Consider the following 21,362-nt stretch of genomic DNA (forward strand, 5'->3'; position numbering starts at 1 on the left):
AAGGTCCATGTCCCAGAGACGTGCGTGATGCCCTTGCAAGGGCTGTGCGCACACACGCGCGCGCGCGCGTGTGTGTGATCGGCCTGGGGGAATGTCGTGTACACCACGTCCAGCCAGGTGTGGCAGCTGCGCACGCCCCACACGCGCATTGTGCACCAAGTTCCGGAACCATGTCCGGCGGCCTTTCGTGGTTCCTCGTCTCCGGTGGTAGTTTGCACATCCGACGTCGTAGAAGGTAGCAAAGCGCAGTATACGGCTACTGCAGGACGGACGTGGATTACTAAGGCATCTATCTGCGAAGAGTTTGGTGTGGGCTTGTGCATGGCGGGCATACGCGGTGCAGGACAGGTGCAGCAGGGTGCAGAAACACGTTTTAAAAAAAAGATGGCCGAGCCAGACGTGAGCTAAATTTGAACCCGGTTTATTACGCTGGGCGGCCCAGGTCGCCAGCTGCCAGGGGCGTTATTTTTTGCAGGAAAAAGGCTATATTTTTAAATTAGTGTTTTTTTATTTGTTTTTACCCCACAAGAATTTCGCAGATCAATAGTATTTTTTATGCAGAATGTCAGCGAGAAATCCACAGAAAAAATTTAGTCAAATTCTTTTTTTTTCTTCTTTCTTTGAATAATACAAGGAATTATGATTGAACATTATACAAAGCAAAATTAAAAAAATCGTATAAAGAAGAGAGGGTTTTTGACAAGAGTGGGAAGAACCATTATCTTCTGGAGAAGGGTCTGAAGTTGAAGACAGCAGCGAGACGTATCATATATATATAGATATACATATATATATTTGTCAGTGGAATTCTAAGAATCACCAGAAGAAAGGCCAGGTGCAGCAGAGTTTTTCGTTTGAGATTTTTCCTCTTTTCTTTATAGTTACAATCAGGAGAATCAGTGGTGGTTGTTCCGTTTCTGGTTCGGAGAGATAGTAATAAAAGTTCTGTTTGGGAGGACAAAAAATTAGTCATTTTTTTTGAATTTTCTGGATTGATTTTTCATCGGAAATAGGGCGTTATATTGGGAGAGATGACTTTGAGTAAGGATCCCATGGCTGAGATTCCGCTTATTGCGTCGATAGATGTAGGCACGACGTCGACTCGTGCCATCTTGTTCAACAAGATGGGCCAGGAAGTGTCGAAGTACCAGATAGAATACTCGACGACGGCGACCAAGGACAAGGAGGCGGCCGCAGCAGCGGCTAACGGCGGGGACAAGAGTCCTCAGCAGAATGTTATATTTTCTGCGGAGGGGGTTGCTATCGAGGCCAACGAGTATGTGGAGATAGAGGTGAATGATCCCACTCTGCGGTTCCCCCATCCGGGGTGGGTTGAGTGCAAGCCGATGAACATCTTGGCTAATGTGGTGCAGTGTTTTGCTGCGACGTTGATTTCTATCAACAAGGTGAATGAGGACCGTGTTGCGAACAACTTCGCACCATATGTGATCACGTGCATTGGTGTGACCAACATGAGAGAGACGACGATTGTGTGGTCCAAGGAGACGGGGCTGCCCGTGGTGGACTATGGTATTGTGTGGAATGACACGCGTACGATGGACATTGTGAATGCGAAGAAGAGCAGCACGACGCTGGAGGAGTCGGAGCGTTTGAGGGCCAAGACGGGGCTGCCGGTGTTTTCCACGTACTTCTCATGCTCCAAGTTGCGCTGGTTTTTGGACAACGTGCCTGAAGTGCAGGAGGCGTACGAGAAGTCGGACTTGATGTTTGGCACCGTGGACACATGGTTAATTTACCACTTGACCAAGAACCACAACTTTGTGTCGGACGTTACCAATGCGTCCAGAACGGGGTTCATGAACCTGGACACGTTGGACTACGACCCTGAGTTGCTGGAGTATTGGGGAATCGACCAGACCAAGGTCAACATGCCCAAGATTTTGCCCTCCGCTTACCACTACGGCGACTTTTGCGCGCCGGAAATCACCAAGAATAAGTTGACTGAGGCGGCCTGGAAGGTCTTGCAGGACTTTGCAGTCAAGTGTGTGCCAATCCAAGGTTGTTTGGGCGACCAGAGTTCTTCTTTGGTGGGCCAGATGGCTTTCAAGGCTGGTTCCGCCAAGTGTACGTACGGTACCGGATGCTTCTTGTTGTTCAACACGGGTATCAAGAAATTGATCTCACAGCACGGTGCCTTGACCACCTTTGGCTACTGGTTCCCCAACTTAGAAGGCGAGGAAGAATGCAAGCCTCACTTTGTCCTGGAAGGTTCCGTCGCTGTCGCCGGTGCCGTCGTCCAGTGGCTAAGAGACAACTTGCGTCTGTTCCCTAGAGCGGAAGACGTGGGCCCCTTGGCATCCAGAGTTCCCGATTCTGGCGGTGTTGTGTTTGTCCCCGCCTTCAGTGGTCTGTTTGCTCCATACTGGGACTCCGAGGCGCGTGGTACCATCATGGGTATGTCGCAATTTACCACTGCATCTCATATCGCCCGTGCAGCCATCGAGGGTGTCTGTTTCCAGGCAAGAGCCATCTTGAAGGCCATGAGCTCCGACGCGTTTGGCGAAGCGGCCAAGGACAGCGATTTCTTGGAAGAACTCGTCGACGCAGGAACCTACGAACATTCTCCGTTGTCTATATTGGCCGTTGACGGAGGCATGTCCAAGTCCGATGAAGTCATGCAAATACAGGCCGATATCTTGGGACCTTGCGTCAAGGTCAGAAGATCCCCCTCCGCGGAATGCACTGCCTTGGGTGCGGCCATTGCGGCTTCCATGGCATACGAGAACCCCGCAGACCGTATGTGGAAAGACCTAGAGGACGTCAAGACGTGGATATTCCGCGGTGGTCTAAGTAAAGAGGAAGCATTGCGTTCGTCTGACAGCGTCTCGTCACGGTTGAAGATATTTGCCAGCCAGTCCGATGACAAAGTCAGAAGAAAGAACTGGAAACGCTGGGAGACGGCCATTGAACGTACCAAGGGCTGGTTGGGAGATGCAGAAGGCAGCACCAGCACCTCTGTGAACTAGAGCATCTGAAATGATGCACGATGTTGCGCAGCGAATTTTACAACGAACTAGAACTTGGTGAACTTTATAAAAGATGAAATGAAGGATGAAGGATGATACGATACCTACGTAGTTGATGAATGATATATATATGATATATACATATTTGTTTTCAGAAATAAAAATAACAATAAAGGATATGCATGCATGTAGGGAGCAGCGACCGTTACCGATTTTGCAGGGCATGGAAGGACGTGCGATGCAGATGCAGATGCAGATGCCAGAATAAAGCTAATTGAAGCTGTGACTGCCACTCACGGATGTACGGATGTACTTCTACATCCTAACACACCAATATATCTGTAACGCGGTTGCACTAGAAAATTTACCCACGCGATCACGCGGCTGCCGAAAATAAAAAATATGAGACCCACGCAGCAGACCCACGCAGTTTTTACACAAACCTTTCTTGGTATAAATTTTGTGACCAAGATATATCGTCCTTCAGAAGCAAGTTTCGCTACTCGAAGTGGATTTCCCAACTACAACTGCGTCCGACTATTCAGCAATGGCTCCATCCAAGAAGGTTAACCCAGCCCCTCTATCTACCAAGTCTGCAAAGTCTTTCCATGCCAAAAACCCATTGGCCGTTTCGGAACCAAGGAAATATGGTATTGGTCAATCCATCCAGCCAAAGAGAAACTTGTCCAGATATGTCAGATGGCCAGAATATGTCAAGTTGCAAAGACAAAAGAAGATCTTGTCCATCAGATTGAAGGTCCCACCTTCCATCGCTCAATTCCAATACACTTTGGACAGAAACACCGCTGCTGAAACCTTCAAGTTGTTCAACAAGTACAGACCTGAAACCGCTTCCGAAAAGAAGGAGAGATTGACCAAGGAAGCCGCCGCCATCGCCGAAGGCAAGACCAAGCAGGAAGCCTCTCCAAAGCCATACGTTGTCAAGTTTGGTTTGAACCACGTTGTCTCCTTGGTTGAAAACAAGAAAGCCAAGTTGGTCCTTATCGCCAACGACGTTGACCCCATCGAATTGGTCGTCTTCTTGCCTGCTTTGTGTAAGAAGATGGGTGTTCCATACGCCATCGTCAAGGGTAAGGCCAGATTGGGTACCTTGGTTAACCAGAAGACTTCCGCGGTCGCCGCCTTGACCGAGGTCAGAGAGGGCGACGAAGCCGCCTTGGCCAAGTTGATCTCCACCGTTAACGCCAACTACATGGAGAAGTACGACGAAACCAAGAAGCACTGGGGTGGTGGTATCATGGGCGCTAAGGCTCAAGCCAGATTGGCCAAGAGAACCAGAGCCTCCGAGGCCGCATAAGTTTGAGCATAATAATAACAAGAAGGATCCTACTAATTTTACTGTTTATATTGTTTGAACTAATCAATTTTTTCTCTAAACTTTTTTTTCATGCAGTGAGATGCGTCCGGCGGGGCACCCCGCCGGACGCATCGAGCTCGCACTTTCTCACACGGCGTTTTGTTGAAGCTCTAGCACTCCACAGCCTTGTTCATTATAGTGGGCGAGCGAGCATACCGACTTCAGAGAGTGGTTGTGTGTGTTGGGAAGTACCCTCCCCAACACACACAACCACGTTGACGGAAGCGGGCACTCCCCCCTCGTTGAAGTGGACAGGACTGTGGTTTGTTTCGCAACATGTTAGGGTTACAGAGACGCCCAGAGAGAGTTGTATACACATATGTACAAAACGTCTCCAACCGCTGTTTCGGAACGGATTAATGCAAATTTTAATGGTTTTTGAATAACCATCCTGCGATGCGCAAAGCGTAGCGTACCTTGTCCGCCCAGCCACGCAGCTCCCTGCATACGTTGTAACGCGTTTTGGCAAGGGTGCTCTAAAAGACCGCAGAAACCTCCGCACCTTGCTGGATGCGCCCTCTATGTGCAAGCGCAGGGGGGAAGAACGAACGCCACCGCCCGTTGCCTGCTAAAACGTACATTGTTCGTCACCGTGAGAAAGACACGTAGCCCACCAGCAATGCGCAGACAGGAAAAAATGCAGCACGCTTTCACCGCCCCTCCCCCCGCGGCACGCGCGCGGCGCGCACTACCTTAAAATGCCATATGTCACCCAAACCAGGGCCAATTCGTCCTTTTTTTCCCGTTGCTATCATTGGATAGACAAACCACAAAGAAACGACAACAATGTGAAACCTGAACCCTTTGTTCCACTTTCCACAGAGATCCAAGACGCAGCAGAAAGGAAGATTCTGTTCGTTTATCCCAGAAGACGCATGCTGTGCGGGCTACATGAAAAAAAGGGAGAAGACAGAGAAAACACAGTTTTTGGCATATTTCCTCGTTGAAAAGAAAGAACGAGATTCTTGTTCTTGTTTTTCTCTGGAAGTATTTTATTTTTGGTTCAAAGTTTATTTATTCCCCTCATTCCCACTCACTTTTTTCTGGTGTTGTTTGATTCGTTGTTTTTATGATAGTTTTTATATTTAAAAATTAAGAGAAAATAGTACTATTTACTTTAGTTACTTGGGTCTGCTTTTACTTATACTAACTGGTAATTTCTATATCCTCCTCCTCGTCGTGCTCCTCCACCGCAGAGATAGAGAAAGAATCGTCAAAGGAAGAAGAACACGTCTTTTTTTTATTTTTTATTTTATTTCATAAATAATGTCCGCTGAAACTGTGACTACGACCGCCCCTATAACTGAAACTATTGTTGTGCCAGCTGTTCCAGCTCCCTCCGCCGTCGATGCCCAGCTCGACGAGTCCCCAAGGCCCGACGTCGACCCCAACACGACGATTTTCATAGGGAATCTCACTGGCGACTGCTCCGAAGACGATCTCAAACAGGTGTTTGGCTTGGACGTGGACGTGGAAATCCCCTCCAACAAGACGGGCAAGTTCTACAAGCAGAGGTACGCGTTTGTCAAGTTCCCTGTCAAAATCGACTTTGACGCAGTCAAAGAAAAATACGATAAAACCGTGGTGAAGGATAGAGCCATCTACATCCGGCAGGCCCTGACCAGGGAACAAAGAGATCAACAGAAACAACAAAAAAGGGGTGGGTTGAACGCGAGGGGGACCAGTAGTCGCCGGGGCAAAAAGTTTGTTCGGGGCCAGGCTGTTCCTGCGCCCCCGCAGAGAGAAAAGGTCCCGTTAGACCAGATGCAGAGATCTTTCGACACGTTGTACGTCAATAATATCCCCTATTACGCGACCAAGGAGGAGATCGCAGAGTTCTTTGGCACCAAGGCAGAACTTATTGTTTTGCCCATGAGACGTATGCGTGACACCGTTTCGAACCGGTATTTCTACTCCAAGTCGATGAATCGGGGTATCGCCTTTGTCGCCTTCGAAGGCATGAGCGAGGGCGATGACGCCATCACCAGGAAAATGGAAGAGTTCCAGTCCAAGACTTTGAAGGACAGAGAAATCACCGTAGATGTTGCGGCTACTAAACCTGAGTCCGACGACCAGCTCGGTGCAGCCGCCGCTGACACTGCGGGTAATTTGAGTATTAGCAATGCGTCTCACCCACACTGAAGTTGCCCGAGGGACACACGCACGCACGCACATACAGGGGAGGAGGGACGGCCTGCACATGACGCACAAAACTTAGATTAACGGAGATTATTTTGCAGAAAGAAGGAAAGAATATGAATTTACATTACAATCGTGGCAAAACATTTTTTTAAGACGAAGAAGATCAAGAAGAGAACAAAAAAAAGAACAAAAAAACAGCAACAAGTTCTAGAAATAATATAGCACCAAGAGAGGAGGAAGGACTTCCGCTGTTCCCAGCCTTGCATCACGTTTGCTTTTTTATTATATTTTACTTTTTAGTATTATATCATCCGTCATGCAGGAAGGAAACACCACCAGCCGCGGCTGCCGCCGCAGTCGCGGCGGCAAGGCCCCACCACCACCTCGAATCATTATAATATTTTGTAAGCTATCGAATGAAAAGGGGCACACCACGCAGTACGACCCCAGGCATACGTTCTCCGCATATATTGTGTTATCTAGCTTTGGGCAAGTGGACCCGTCGTTTTGGGTTCCTTGTTACAATACAATATCATCCGTCATATATAACGTATATAGGGAAAGAAGAGGAAGATGCGGTATTTTTTCTATTTGCTGCGTCATTGGCCGTCGCCGGCCATCAAGAATCCCGTGCTTGCAGGGCCAACCGTTTGGCCTGTGCGGAACAAGGGGACGGCAAGCCGGCGCAGCCGCCGGTGCCGAAATAAGATACGTTTTTTAACATCCACAACATATGGACGGTACGTACCGAAAAACGAGCCGAGATGCGCAGCGGCAGTAACCGCGACACAGCCGGGCCGGCTGGGCCAAAAAGAAACAACAACAAACAACAACAGCAGATTCTTCCTTCAAAGGGAGAAAAAGGAAGGTCGTTATTATGAGCCTTGCCGCAAGATATAGCAGGTAACAAAACTGGAAAACACCGAAAAAGAAGACAGCATATAGTAGGAGACGTAAGTCGGTACACAAGATGCACTACAGAGAACAGACCTCTTCCTGCGTGCTGTGTGCTGTGTGAAAAGAAAAAAAATACTTTTTAAAGCTACTTCAATTTTTTTTCCTTCCTTTTCCTCCCAGAGTCTGTTGTTGGAGAGCAGTTGCTTTTTTTCTGGAAGTTCTGCATAGAGAGAGCATATATGGCTGTTAACGGAGGCTGCCCCCTGTGGGAGCACGACGATATTACGGAGTGCGGTCGGTTGGTATATATCGACTACTACGTGCCGGTAGGGGTGTTGTGCGTTTTTGCATCTGTTGTTGGATACCGGGTGGTACGAAGCCTGTGGGTGCTGCAGTGGGTTACCGAGCGTCGGTGGCGACAGCGGGCGGTTGGTGAGGGAGAACAGGAGCCGCTGGTGGCACGTGGCCAGGATGGAGGGCGGCGGCGAGGCCGGTGCTATGCATCGACGGTGGGGGACGGCGGGGACGGCGGGTCGTGTGAATGGGAAGGCAAGGAGCCGGGTAAGCGCACACAGAGTTTGATGGAGGAGCATTTTTCGATCGAGAACCTGAGGTTGGAGGACAGCCACGGCAATCCACATGGCGTTGCGGAGGTTGTCCGGAGGGGGCTGCTGGAGAAATGTCGGACGGTTGTGGAATGTCTGCTTTGCTTGGTGCAGGTGTGTTTGCACTGTGGGGTGTTGGTTGAGGCGCGGCGACGCCAGGAATTACAGGAATTGTTTCCTGAAAATTCAACGGTAGTTCGGCTCGGTTTGTGGGTTTGCTTGGCGGGGACTTGTCTGTTGCGGCTCGGAAATGTGAACCAAAATGTTCAGTGGATTGGAAGACTTGGCAATCTGTGGGCGTTGTCTTTTGTTTCGTATTTCGGTTTGTTTGTTGCGTCTGTTTTGCCCTTCCGGTCGGTTTGTCTTGGTTCTATAGACAGTGTGATAGGGGGCCGTTATTACAAGTCGCAGTTTTTTTTGGATCTTGGTTTGTTCTTGCTGTTGTTCACGGCGAACATACGGAACGAACTTGCGGTTCTGTATCACACTTCGCCTGGTGTAGTACCATCGCCGGAGCCTATAGCGTCTCTGGCTTCGTTTATTAGTTGGTCTTGGGTAGACAAGTTTATATGGAATGCGCATTTGCGGCGTGTTGAGTTTAAGGACATTTGGGGGTTGCGTATGGATGACTACTCGATCTTTGTAGCGAAGCGGTTTCACCGGTATGTGCTTAAGAAACGTGTAAAACGTTCTATAACTAGGAACTTAATCGGATTCTTGTCCACTGGGTTTACCTTGCAGTGCCTGTGGGGCTCTGCCGATGCGTTGATGACGTTTGTTCCTACCATCCTACTAAAAAGGGTCTTAGAGTATGTGGATGATCCGTCTAGAACGCCGAAGAATGTCGCTTGGTTCTATGTGTTTGGGATGTTTATCAGCCGATTGACTGTAACGGTTTTCCAAGGTCAGGCGCTCTTTACGGGACGCCGCATATGCATCAGACTCAAATCGTTGGTGATCTCTGAGATCTATAACAAGGCTTTGCGAAGAAGTATTTCTGTAGGAAGCGGTAGCAATGCGTCGTCGCAATCCTCATCGCAGGTTACTCTAGACCTGCATGGTTTAAGCGCTGCGGATGAGATCGATGGGGACGAAAAGTCCAAACCGGCCAATCTGGGGGCGATCATCAACTTGATGGCTGTGGATTCTATTAAAGTTTCACAGGTTTCTGCATACATTCACATGCTGTTAGAAAGCGTTGTTATGGCCATTGTAGCTATGGTTTTACTATATCGCTTGTTGGGCTGGTCAGCTCTGGTGGGTGCAACATTTATTATTTGTATCCTGCCGATAAACCTGCGATTCGCAACTAAACTGGGCGAATTGCAAGAGGATGCATTAGCGTGCACAGATAGACGAATCCAGAAGTTGAATGAAACTTTGCAGGCAATTCGCATCATCAAGTTTTTTGCATGGGAGGATAAGTTTGAATCCGATGTCCAGAAGATTAGGGAAATGGAATTATCCGTCATGTTAAGAAGAGTGGTTGTTTGGTCTTTATCCTCCTTCGTATGGTATATTACACCAACATTAGTTGCATCTGCTTCGTTTTGTGTTTATATCTACGTCCAGGGTGAGGTATTAACAACGCCGGTTGCATTTACAGCGCTCTCTTTGTTTGTGCTGCTAAGAAATCCTTTGGACCAGCTCTGCGATATTGTATTCTCATTGGTACAATGTTCTGTATCCCTAAGAAGAATACAAAATTTCTTGGATCAGGATGAAACCCCGAAGTACCGTCAGTTGACTGTTAAGAAAGATAGGTTAGGGTTTTCTAACGCGACAATCGGTTGGGACCACGATAGCGCCACAGATTTCAAGCTGAAGAACTTGAACATCGATTTCAAAATTGGTAAGCTGAACGTTATTGTTGGGCCAACGGGTTCCGGTAAAACCTCATTACTTATGGGATTGCTAGGTGAAATTAACCTATCGGAAGGTAAAATTTATGTCCCTGCGTTGAATCCAAGAGAAGACCTCGTCGTGGATGCCGATGGTATGACCGATTCCATTGGGTACTGTTCTCAGTCTGCTTGGTTACTAAATGATACTCTTAGGAACAATATCTTGTTCAGTGCTCCTTACGAAGCAAATAGGTACAATGCTGTTATACATGCTTGTGGATTAACTCGTGATTTAGAAATCTTAAATGCTGGTGATCAAACTGAAGTTGGTGAAAAGGGTATCACCCTGTCTGGCGGTCAAAAACAGAGGGTTTCTCTCGCTAGAGCCATGTATTCCAGAGCAAGACATATACTTTTAGACGATTGTTTGAGCGCCGTGGATTCTCATACTGCACAATGGATATACAAACACTGTATCACTGGCCCATTAATGGAAGGTAGAACGTGTGTCTTGGTTTCGCATAATACTGCTCTTACTTTGAAAAATGCAGATTGGGTAGTTATTTTGGAAAACGCTAAAGTTACAGCTCAGGGCGAGCCTCTCGAACTGTTTAATCGTGGTCTTTTGGGCGAAGATGATTTATTGAAATCGTCATTGATGTCAACGAAAACTTCTTCCGTGAATTTGAAGCGCATGGACGATAACAGAAGTGATTTGGATCTAGGAAAATTGCATAAAAAGATTTCCAAAGAAGGAATATCCTCTATCAATGGAGCAACACAGAAAAGTGTCCCGGAAACAGATGAAGACAGGGCAAAGAGAGGTAAGCTGATTAAAGAAGAAGTCAAACAGGAGGGTGTGGTGGGACTTGACGTCTATATGTGGTATGGCAAGATATTTGGTCGCAACATTTTTTTGTTTTTATTCTTCGTGTTCTTACTTGAAGAATTCATATCTATGCGTCAATCTTGGTGGCTCCGTACATGGGCTTCTACTTTGGGTGATGGGTCGAAGGTATCAATATTGACTGGCTCGGCATCAACACTTATGTCGCATAATTTTGCTTCATTGAAGCATTCTACCGACAACGCTGTCACTATACTCTCCACAATTCTTCGTCCAGGGGCCAAGACTCTATCAACCACCACTCGTAACACGTTTTACTATTTGTCTATATATATTTTACTTGGTACTTTAAGGGCTTTGATATCCACAGTGAAAGTCATTCTAAGTTATATTTCCGGTTTAAAAGCTTCAAGAAAAATCTTTACGTTACTGCTCAAAAAAGTTCTATATGCAAAGCTAAGGTTTTTCGATTCTACTCCCACCGGCAGAATAATGAACAGGTTTTCCAGAGATGTAGAAGCTATTGATGAAGAATTGATTCCATTTTTTGAGGGTGCTTTTGCGTCATTAGTTCAATGTATCACTACTATTTTATTGATTGGTTACATCACTCCAGTATTCCTTTTTTTTGCCATTGTAATATGTGTTTCGTACTACATTGTTGGATATTTCTACCTTGTTGGATCTCGGGAACTGCAAAGATTTGAATCAATTACTAAGTCGCCTATTCACCAGCACTTTTCGGAAACGCTTGTAGGTGTTACAACTATTCGTGCTTTTGGCGATGAACGCCGGTTTTTAGCAGATAACTTGTCAAAGGTTGACACTCACAACAGGCCATTCTTTTACTTGTGGGTTACTAACCGTTGGCTAGCCTTCAGGATTGACTTTATTGGTGCTTTTGTCATATTGGCGTCTGGAATCTTTATCTTACTTAACGTCAATTCTTTGGATGCAGGGTTGGCTGGTATTTCTTTGATATATGCCATATCTTTTACAGAAGGCGCTTTATGGCTAGTGAGATTATATTCCAATGTCGAAATGACTATGAATTCTGTAGAAAGATTGAAAGAATATATGAAAATAGAACAAGAGCCTTCGACTGGATTATACGAACCTCCTCCAGAATGGCCTGATAGGGGTAAAATCGAAGTAAACAATTTATCATTACGTTATGCATCCAATCTGCCAAAGGTTATCAAAAATGTAACATTTACTGTGGAACCTCAATCAAAGGTTGGTATAGTCGGTAGAACTGGTGCTGGTAAATCCACTATTATTACTGCCCTGTTTAGATTTTTGGATCCAGATACTGGTACTATAAAGTTGGATAATGTTGATATTACCAGTATTAGGCTAAAAAGACTGCGCCAATCTATAACAATTATTCCACAGGATCCGGTCTTGTTTGCTGGTACAATTAAAAGTAACTTGGATCCATATAGCGAGTATGCTGACGACCGGATATTTGAAGCGTTAAAGCGGGTTAATCTGATTGTACAAGAAGAATTAACCCCAACAGACATCCCTAGTTCTAGCTCATCTCTGAGCTTTGAAAATGTCAATAAATTTTTGGATTTGACCAGTGAAATTACTGAAGGTGGTTCCAACCTATCGCAAGGCCAAAGGCAGTTGGTTTGTTTGGCACGCTCTCTGTTGCGTAACCCGAAGGCCATTTTACTAGATGAGGCTACTGCCTCCATTGATTACGCCTCAGACGCTAAAATTCAGCAAACTATTCGCGAAGAGTTTAGTGGGAGTACGATCTTAACTATTGCCCACAGATTAAGATCTATTATTGACTACGATAAGGTGTTGGTTATTGATTCTGGAGAACTTGCTGAATACGATCACCCCTATACATTATTGTTGAACAAGGGAAGCCTGTTCTATCGTATGTGCGAGGATAGTGATGAATTGGAAGCATTGATTCAATTAGCAAAGGAAGCCTTTGTGAAAAAGCTCAACTCTAGATATTAATACATATTTTTAATACCCTTCATTTCCCACAAATGTCAACTTTTATTATTATTATTATTATATCATCACATTTTAAAGAAACACCAAGCAAAATATAAAAGTATATATTTTATATTATCATAGTTAGTATTTTTTTATTTTATTTATACTCCCATATGCTTATATATATAATATGATTAAGTTCAATTCAGTATTTTTACTACGCATTTTCAAGGTGAATTTTGATACTCAAAGATTTATTGATCTAAAGTATGGTCAGTATACTGACGCTTCCATTGCTTGATAGCTAGCCCGTCATCGAGGGTTATAAGAGAAGCTTGTAATTGATAGCCAAAAATACGTGGTATAATGACGAATTTTAATAGCCAGAAAATAAACGATAGTATAAGCGTTAAAATTGCAGTAATTTGATAAGGGGGTAACCATGCTACTTTGTTGATCGATTGATCACCAAAAAATGGACCTGCCATTAAGTACGCAGAAATAAATATAATAAATCCAACGCCAACAAGAGATGCTCTTATTTCCGCCCTAGTATCGGGGTGCCTTCTTCTATAAATGAAGAGACCGATTGCAATTAACATTAGGAAGAATTGTTTATGATATCCTTCAAAATTAACCAAATAATCATATGCTTTGCCGCTCTGAGGCAACATAATTAGCCATAAAGAGGTGATCACTCCACAACACAACAAAGATGGGAAAGGAGCACCCCATGGCCAGTTACTTGCCATTTTTTTACTAAATGGTAAGTAACCTTCTCTGAAAAATTCCTGATTCATCCTTGATGTGCTATAGATTACCACAAATAAATTCGATGCTGTTGATACAGCCACAGAAAGAGTTACGAGCTGCCTCCCAACAGTCTTCCCATAGAGCTTAGAAAACAAAACCGAACCTATTAATGGTCCTGCATGTTTTATTTCATCCCACGATAGCACTTTAATATATGCAAAATTGAGAAGCATATAACATGCAAATGATATAAGTAATGAGAGTGGGCCTGCAATTCTCATTGTCCTGACCGGATCCATAATTTCCGAAGCAACGGCGTGCACGCCGTCCCATCCAGAGAAACAGAAAAATGCCTGCATAAATGCAGCCGTTAAAGAAGAACTGGTTATCAGTGAAGTATCTTGAGAATGCCATGAGAAAAAATCGGTAGTGCCCCCAGTACCATTCACTGCATCTGGATCATTAAAGAAAATTGCATAAATACCTGTAATGGACATCACAGCAACCAAAAGTAACTTCAATCCGCCCAAAAAGTTCTGCACAATTATCCCATGCTTGACAGAAACCCCATGAATCACCACAATAATCATTACTGATACCGCACCAATGTAGTTACACATTCTAGACTTGACATTAACGTACTCTTCATCGAATCCCAGTGCATAAAGCGTGTATTTGCCAAATACGATTGCCCCAGAGACTGAAAAACAGGTTAGCACTGAAAATGCAGCTAAGCTTACACTCATCATCAATTTTGGTCTGTCATAAACTGCTTCCAAGAAGTTTTTGGCCCCCCCTGATCTAGGTAATAGGCAGCCAAATTCAAGAAACAAATAGAGTCCTGAAAATGCAGCCAAAGTAGCAATAAACCAGATAATAAAGAATAGTAGAGGATTCCCTCCGCAATTGATGAACATTGAACTTGGAGTGGCAAAAATTCCTGACCCAACGGTCCTGGAAACAAACATCACGATCATCGAGAACAATCCAAGGTGCCTCCCTTGTGGCACTTCATTACCCAAATCTGGCACCCCATTAACCTCTTCAGATGTTTTAGCAGCATCGTAATAAGCATAAGAATCAGAAGAACTCCCATTCTCTAGTCGAGGTGAACTAAGCAGTGGTACCTTGGCATCCTCTTCCCTGCTCATCAGAATATGAAAAATCTAGAGAACTGCTGTAAAAACACGGAAGAGCTACCACTCTGAACAATTGAGCAAATTTAGTATGAACTATTGGATCTAGCTGCTTGCGGATTCAAAAAATAAAATAGGACTATATATAATATGGTATTTAGTAGTTCAACTGGCTAACAATTTCTGTTATCACTTCGATACGCATTAACTGTGGCTTCTAAAAAAGTTTATACAGCAAATCACTGTTTCCTGTTACAGTTTAAAAATAATTTGTATTTTTGTTGATTGTTGTAAGTTTAGCTATGATAGAGGTGTGCATCAATGTGAATTAGATGTTTATGATTTCTCCGGTCTGTGGCCTCCTTACCTATGTCTTTATGGGTTCCTCCTGACGTTCCAGCACAGTTAACCACAAACATTAATAATGTTGACTACAGACGCACGCATGCAAGGCGCGATGCAGATTACATAAACAGCATAATTTGCAGCGAAGTCTAAAACAACTCATGTAGACATTTATATATATTTTATAAGACATGTAGCGACTACATCATGAGTCTCTTGGCAACCCTTCGTATGGAAGACTGCCAAATGTCAATAAAAAGAACTATTATTGATAATAATGTACTGAACACTGTGGTAAAACTTTGCACGTGCACAGATGAATTGGACGTTTTTTCCTCGAGGATAATAGTTAGTTCTCGAAACTGAACGAGCTCTCTTTCCCTTCTGTTGTTCCAGATTCTCACGGATCCGCTTAGATGTCTAGCTGTTATTCAGGGTTATTGGTACATAGTACAGGAGCTCGTTTAGACCGCTTTTTTTCGAATTGTCTTGCCTCGTTGTTGAGCATCAGTAGTTGTATTATAAGGCTAAGTTGGTTATGAATGACATTTTCCGATGGAAGGATCTATTCTTCGTGTTCCTGAGAAGAAAACCTGCTCATGCCCCGATGTATAGGGATACGGTAAGGGCTAGTGGGTCGTTTAAGGATTTCAGAAGGCCCGTTGAAAGCGGACGGGTCTCTGAGAAGGTTGCTGTGGAAATACCAGATGATCTACTTCGTATGCCGTTGTCCAAGTTCAAAGATATTATAGTCTATGATGCGACCAAAAAGAATATAGAATTCAAATTCTACAAGAATTGTGGTCTTCATGGAGTTGGTAACTTACAGACATTTAAACGTTATTCGGAAATTGCCCAACTTTTTATGAACCCAGTGGATTCAAAGTATGCTATTCTCTCTACGAAGAACTGTAGTTGGATTGAGAAACGAAATCCTGTTCTTCATCCAGATGTGTCGTTGACTTTATCAACTTTTTACACATGCAAGATTAAGCTTTTTAGTACAAGTGGTGAGTCCATTGAGGTACTTTGGCCGTCAGCAGAGTATTCACTCTTATGTCGAGGTGTGGGTGTTACACAACATAAGTTTGATGAGCTTTCGAAAAATCACATTACGCACGTTGAACATCCTCTGACAAAACAATCAGTACCTGTAATTGTAGTGGATTCTATACAAGATGGGGTTGATGCTATTGGGTTATTCCCTTGTAAAATTCCGGCTCAAGCGAAATTTTTTTACAGTAGGTTGGAATATGATGCGATCCTGCCATCTAGGACCTGTAATAGTGAGGAAGTTAGCATCATAGACCAACTAATGGTCAGAGGCAATACGGGTCAATATATGGGATTGTCACAGATATACCTAAAGCTTGAAAACTTGTTCCCCGATAAAGAAACGATTGATTCTCCGCGTTTTTCGACGGTCCAAACAGTCTCCATGTTACTGGATCCACTAAAGACAGGAAGATTTAATACTAAAGAGACATCAAGACTCAACAATAATTGTTCACCAGACGTCTTAAGAGGTGTGCTATTCTCCTCGAATATTGATAACGCTCAGCTTAGAGACGAGTTTTACAAACTATCTCTATTAAAATATGCATACGACAGTACAAAGATAGAAGACGAACTCCCATCTGGATACAAATTAGAGGGTTTACGTCCGTACGACCACCATATGATTTACGAATTCCGTAAGCTACAGGCGTTGCCTCTTCCACAGAATATGAAGGAAATATCATTCGTTAAGCAGCAATTCGATACCTTTATTAGGAACATAACGATTTACAGGACGATTACGAAAGTAAACTTGGAAGAACACCAGATGAGATCCAATTCTCAAATTGTGCAGTCTATGTTATACAATTGTAAATTCTTCCCTATATTTTATCCTAACCTGTATGCCGAAATTGCAGAAGAACTTAAAGATGCACCTCCGCTCAACCTTCCAGCTGAACAACCAGGAGACGCCACCTTGGAATTCGAACTCGCTACAGCCATTTTACATATGGAATGTGAAGCGTATAAGGCCACTTACGAATCATGGAAGATATCGGAAACTACGAATGCTAAAAGAAAGAAGAAATTAAAGACTTTCCAGATTGTAATAACTACAAACATTCCTCTCATACATCCATACATGCTATCTTTGTTGAGACGTATATCCAAATGTACAACAAGAATACTCACACCTGGCGGACTTAAAACCATGCAGCAAACTCATCAACTATTGCTGCATCAATCTGTTGGGACGGATACAAATGTGTATCTATATCAACAAAAACAGAAAGCAGAAGCACTGCAGCGCTCGCGTTCGGACGTGCTCGAAAATGCGATCAAGCTGTTAGCGAAATAACCACTCTACATACACAAACATAGATACTTTTACTCCTATAGAAGAAGGGGAGAGCATGTCATGGAAGCTCCCGTTCTTTCTCCAGAAGGATACGTTCCATCTTGTGACAAAACTCGTTTGTTAAGTGATTCTGTCTAATGAATCTCAGAGTAATATGAATAGAGCCGATGGCCAGCCTGTTACATCTCTTGTAGAGTTCGGACAACTGGGATACATCAACCGTGACATTCCCAGATTGCATAATACCACCGCACTCCTTTAGGACTCTGTCGAAATCATGATTGTATCCCAACTCTAGCTCTTGAAGCATTGAAACCATCTTTTCAATCTCTTCACTGCATGACTCTACAATTGTCTCCAAATTCTGCGATCCCCAATCTTGCACTTCATCGCACAACATCTGTCCACTAAAATGTTCCATGTAAATAGACATCTGTTCATTATATCGAAACCCCCTCTGAGTAAGCTCCCGTAGCTGCTTCATTAACAACCCAACTCTTGCGCATACCGCAGCATCGTCATTTGCATCACCAACACCACCTTCTAACGCCTCAACCCGCTTCTCAAGTTCATTTAACATGATGGGGCCCATCCTGCACTATTGGAATACTCTTCAAACCATCAACCACTACATATAAGCTCCTGAGAAACCTCTGTTCAGAGTGGTTGGTCCTTTGGCTAGGTTCACATCCGTATAACCTGATTATATCCACCCGTTTACGATGATATTGCCACCCCTTTCATTCGTTGTCGAAAAATCACACGGAATCCCTTTTTAAATAGACTTGTACTTTCTAGCTATAATAAATATGTATATATATCTCTACACATATATACAATATTTTGTACAGCGAGTAATTGTGTCGATTACAGTAGGACTTATCTAATTGATATTAGGTATAAGAATCATTTGAAGTAATCCAATTGGGCGAGCATCACATAAAATTAGTTCAATTCGCACAATGTCTAGATCTGGGTATGTGTTTGTGAGAGAGGTGTTTTGCGGTCTGAGGATGTTTCTTAATTTTGGATAATTGAATACTAACAAGGAGGCTTTTTTGTTTTTGATGTAGTGTTGCAGTTGCAGATGAATCTTTAAATGCGTTTAATGACTTGAAGTTGGGCAAGAAGTACAAATTTGTCTTGTTTGGGTTGAATGCAGACAAGACGGAGATTGTTGTGAAGGAGACATCTAATGAGAGTGATTACGATGTGTTTTTGGAGAAGTTGCCAGAGGAAGACTGTTTGTATGCTGTTTACGATTTCGAGTATGAAATCAGTGGTGCAGAGGGCAAGCGGTCTAAGATTGTGTTTTACACTTGGTCTCCAGATACTGCACCCATCAGGTCCAAGATGGTTTATGCTTCTTCGAAGGATGCCTTGAGAAGAGCCCTAAACGGTGTTTCATGTGATATTCAGGGCACTGATTTCTCTGAAGTTGCATACGAGTCTGTATTGGAGAAGGTTAGCAGAGGAGCAGGGTCCCACTAAGCAGAGGGTGTTTCAGGCCGCCAACTCGTCGAACAAAAATGATTTTAGAAATTTTATACATCACAAGAAAGCGCTATTCGAATTGCTTTTGTTGTAGCAGTTTGACTCAGACTTCTGAGTGACGAGGTTGCTTCTTGTTTTTTTGCCAAAATCTTCTTCTCTTTCTCCGCAGTATAAGTGTTATTATTATTATTATTATTATTATTATTATTATTAATCAAGATGGTTGGTATCGAGATGCATCGCGTTGAAACATAGGGGACGCCTTAGTTCTTCTGGCCTATCAGTACACAACCTTATCTATCCATCTGTATATATATACATACATATGAAAGATAACACACATATATATATGCATGTGCGTATATATCTGTGTGTATCTATTTAAGTATTATATATATAACTAAACCTAGATCCCAGCTGAAACCGCTGTCCCTCCTCGGTAGTGCTCACAAAAAGGAGACCTCTCTTCCGAGTGAGTGGACCTGGTTTCTTATATGGGAGGTGCATCTTACTTAGAGCATTTTGCTGAGAGGGGTAAAACGAAGTAGTCCGAGACCATTATATGAAAAAAGGTCGATACGTGTGACGATAATGCTGGAGAGGGGGGGGCGGGGGTGGTCTCACTTGCTCATTCACTATTGGCTTCAGTTTCTTCTCCCTCTGCACGCTCGAGGGCGGAAAAAATCTGGAGAAACAAAGCCTTAGTTCTCGAGGAAAATATGCAGGTGGCGGCGCCAACTTTACTCAATAACTAACTCCTTGCCGAGCCAGAAAGTCTAAAATTAGTGCTTTTATAGGTTGGAACAGTCCAAATTTGTTTTTAGAAATCGTGGAAATATTATTCCGAGTGACTATCGTCGGCATTTGGATTACAAGGCTATATCAGGCTACTTTTAGGTCGGGTCCTAATCTCTATTTTGCACGGTTTATCAGTTGGCGCAGCAGCTGGCTCATAAACAATGACAGCTGTTACTGAAACGCTTACACAAGGACAGGTATTTATGCTTGAGCCTACATATGATATGCAGCATAGAGACAATTCAAGTATGGCAGGTACCGTCGAAGACGTTGGTGGGGTGTCGGATTCGCTTTCTTCTCAAGGTTCAGGAACGATGCCAAGACCCCCACGGGCTACGTTGGAGCAGCGAATTCAGATCTTGGACCTTTATCATAGCACAAAAATCACACAAGCGCAGATCGTAAATCAGTTTAAGGAACAGGTCTCGATATCTGGGTCGACTCTGAGTGAGTGGATTAAGAAAGAGGACGAACTGCGCGAACGTTACAAGGATTTGCAAGAAAAGCAACTTGCCAAGGCCAAGGTGAGCAAAAATAAAAGCAACTACAAATACGATGAGATGAATAAGCTCATGGATGATTACGTTTCTATTCTAAGACTCAATAATCAGCAGATAACAGAAAACACACTCAGAGAGTGCTGGCAACAATACGCGAGATATTTGGGGATTACTGATCCGAAGCGGCTAAAGTCATTCAGTAATGGATGGCTGTCTCAGTTCAAGAAACGACATGGGTTGAAGTTGAAGCGAAACTTCCTCAAGCCTGGGGTAGTGTCATCAGGCAAGAATACTAACTATGGGAAAGTGGCGCCATTGGTGAATATTTCAAAAGATTTAGAGATGGATGATTTGTTTTGTCAAGTGTCACCCGTGGTAGGTAACAGTCAGAGTTATTCCCCTCCAACTTATGAATCCATCCAGAAGAGCGAAAGCTCCACCGAAATGAAAGGGCAAGTACAGCACCTAAAAGCTGAAGACTCACCTGTAGATCTCTCAGCGAGCAAAAAACTAGAATACCAGTATCAAGGTCCTCCTTCTGTGAATAATATACCAACTTCATCACATACTACACAGTCCGAAATACTTACCTCAAAGCCTGGAGATCTCCTTATGGGCTCCACTGAAAAAGGCTGTGGTACTGGTGCTCAATATCTCATGCAGCCTCAAAACGTGGCAAAGTCTCAGGAGATAACTCAATTCAGGTATATTGCGCAAGTGCCACAGGAGGAAATTCATGTAGAGAGCTCAAGCCCAGTGCAAAACTTACAGAGATCTTACATGCTCAGTGAGATGGAGTTTGAAAGATTCCTCAACAAATATGCACACGAGTTTTTGGTAACAAATATGGACAGGTATCCACAGTCTTTCGCACTATTTCAACATTTAACCCAAACATTTCGAGAGGAAAGAGATCTAAATGCCGATGACAGATTGAAAAACTTGTTTATGAAGTGTTGATCACTAATGATTTCATTTTCAAATACTTTTGTTTCCTTTCTATTACAAATTACTCGTTTATTAAATCGTATATGTAAAATTCTCGAATTCATTTTCGGGTAATTGTAATCAAGAGTTTGTGGACTGATTTTCTCTTTTATAAAGTACTTTCCTTTAATTTAGGTCTGGTCCATATATCACAGTTGATGCCCCTGTCTTCTGGAACCATCGATTTTTTTGTTTAATTGCTTAGTATCTTACCCCGTAAGTGGAGTGGAATCTTAGTTCTCAGACTTGAAAATAAATCCATTATAGTAACCCATGGAAACGTCACTTCTCTATATGAAAATGGTAAATTTAACTTCGAAGAAACATTTCT

At 43.6% G+C, this 21,362-nt stretch overlaps 9 protein-coding genes across 9 annotated transcripts; 7 read left to right on the forward strand and 2 right to left on the reverse strand.

Moving 5' to 3' along the window:
• Positions 1-1,031: 1,031 nt before the first annotated feature.
• On the forward strand, positions 1,032-2,987 carry GUT1 (glycerol kinase; the record flags this gene model as incomplete). Its single annotated transcript, XM_003648453.1, has 1 exon — positions 1,032-2,987. One exon carries the CDS (start codon positions 1,032-1,034, stop codon positions 2,985-2,987), a length of 1,956 nt encoding a protein of 651 aa, XP_003648501.1.
• Positions 2,988-3,534: 547 nt separating this feature from the next.
• Positions 3,535-4,305, forward strand: Ecym_8416 (60S ribosomal protein eL8; the record flags this gene model as incomplete). Its single annotated transcript, XM_003648454.1, has 1 exon — positions 3,535-4,305. One exon carries the CDS (start codon positions 3,535-3,537, stop codon positions 4,303-4,305), a length of 771 nt encoding a protein of 256 aa, XP_003648502.1.
• Positions 4,306-5,631: 1,326 nt separating this feature from the next.
• Positions 5,632-6,507, forward strand: Ecym_8417 (RNA-binding protein; the record flags this gene model as incomplete). The annotated part of the gene is made up of 1 exon (XM_003648455.1): positions 5,632-6,507. One exon carries the CDS (start codon positions 5,632-5,634, stop codon positions 6,505-6,507), a length of 876 nt encoding a protein of 291 aa, XP_003648503.1.
• Positions 6,508-7,643: 1,136 nt separating this feature from the next.
• Ecym_8418 (uncharacterized protein) lies at positions 7,644-12,680 on the forward strand (the record flags this gene model as incomplete). The annotated part of the gene is made up of 1 exon (XM_003648456.1): positions 7,644-12,680. The coding sequence occupies one exon, from the start codon at positions 7,644-7,646 to the stop codon at positions 12,678-12,680; it is 5,037 nt and encodes a 1,678-aa protein (XP_003648504.1).
• Positions 12,681-12,916: 236 nt separating this feature from the next.
• MUP3 (Mup3p) lies at positions 12,917-14,566 on the reverse strand (the record flags this gene model as incomplete). The annotated part of the gene is made up of 1 exon (XM_003648457.1): positions 12,917-14,566. The coding sequence occupies one exon, from the start codon at positions 14,564-14,566 to the stop codon at positions 12,917-12,919; it is 1,650 nt and encodes a 549-aa protein (XP_003648505.1).
• An 868-nt stretch (positions 14,567-15,434) lies between these two features.
• CBP2 (Cbp2p) lies at positions 15,435-17,252 on the forward strand (the record flags this gene model as incomplete). The annotated part of the gene is made up of 1 exon (XM_003648458.1): positions 15,435-17,252. The coding sequence occupies one exon, from the start codon at positions 15,435-15,437 to the stop codon at positions 17,250-17,252; it is 1,818 nt and encodes a 605-aa protein (XP_003648506.1).
• Positions 17,253-17,310: 58 nt separating this feature from the next.
• On the reverse strand, positions 17,311-17,844 carry LDB18 (Ldb18p; the record flags this gene model as incomplete). The annotated part of the gene is made up of 1 exon (XM_003648459.1): positions 17,311-17,844. One exon carries the CDS (start codon positions 17,842-17,844, stop codon positions 17,311-17,313), a length of 534 nt encoding a protein of 177 aa, XP_003648507.1.
• Positions 17,845-18,214: 370 nt separating this feature from the next.
• On the forward strand, positions 18,215-18,743 carry COF1 (cofilin; the record flags this gene model as incomplete). The annotated part of the gene is made up of 2 exons (XM_003648460.1): positions 18,215-18,228; positions 18,326-18,743. The coding sequence occupies 2 exons, from the start codon at positions 18,215-18,217 to the stop codon at positions 18,741-18,743; spliced, it is 432 nt and encodes a 143-aa protein (XP_003648508.1).
• Positions 18,744-19,705: 962 nt separating this feature from the next.
• On the forward strand, positions 19,706-21,004 carry Ecym_8423 (DNA-binding domain-containing protein; the record flags this gene model as incomplete). Its single annotated transcript, XM_003648461.1, has 1 exon — positions 19,706-21,004. The coding sequence occupies one exon, from the start codon at positions 19,706-19,708 to the stop codon at positions 21,002-21,004; it is 1,299 nt and encodes a 432-aa protein (XP_003648509.1).
• Positions 21,005-21,362: the final 358 nt, after the last annotated feature.

Source organism: Eremothecium cymbalariae, chromosome 8, assembly GCF_000235365.1.
Source record: "Eremothecium cymbalariae DBVPG#7215 chromosome 8, complete sequence".
NCBI lineage: Eukaryota > Fungi > Ascomycota > Saccharomycetes > Saccharomycetales > Saccharomycetaceae > Eremothecium > Eremothecium cymbalariae.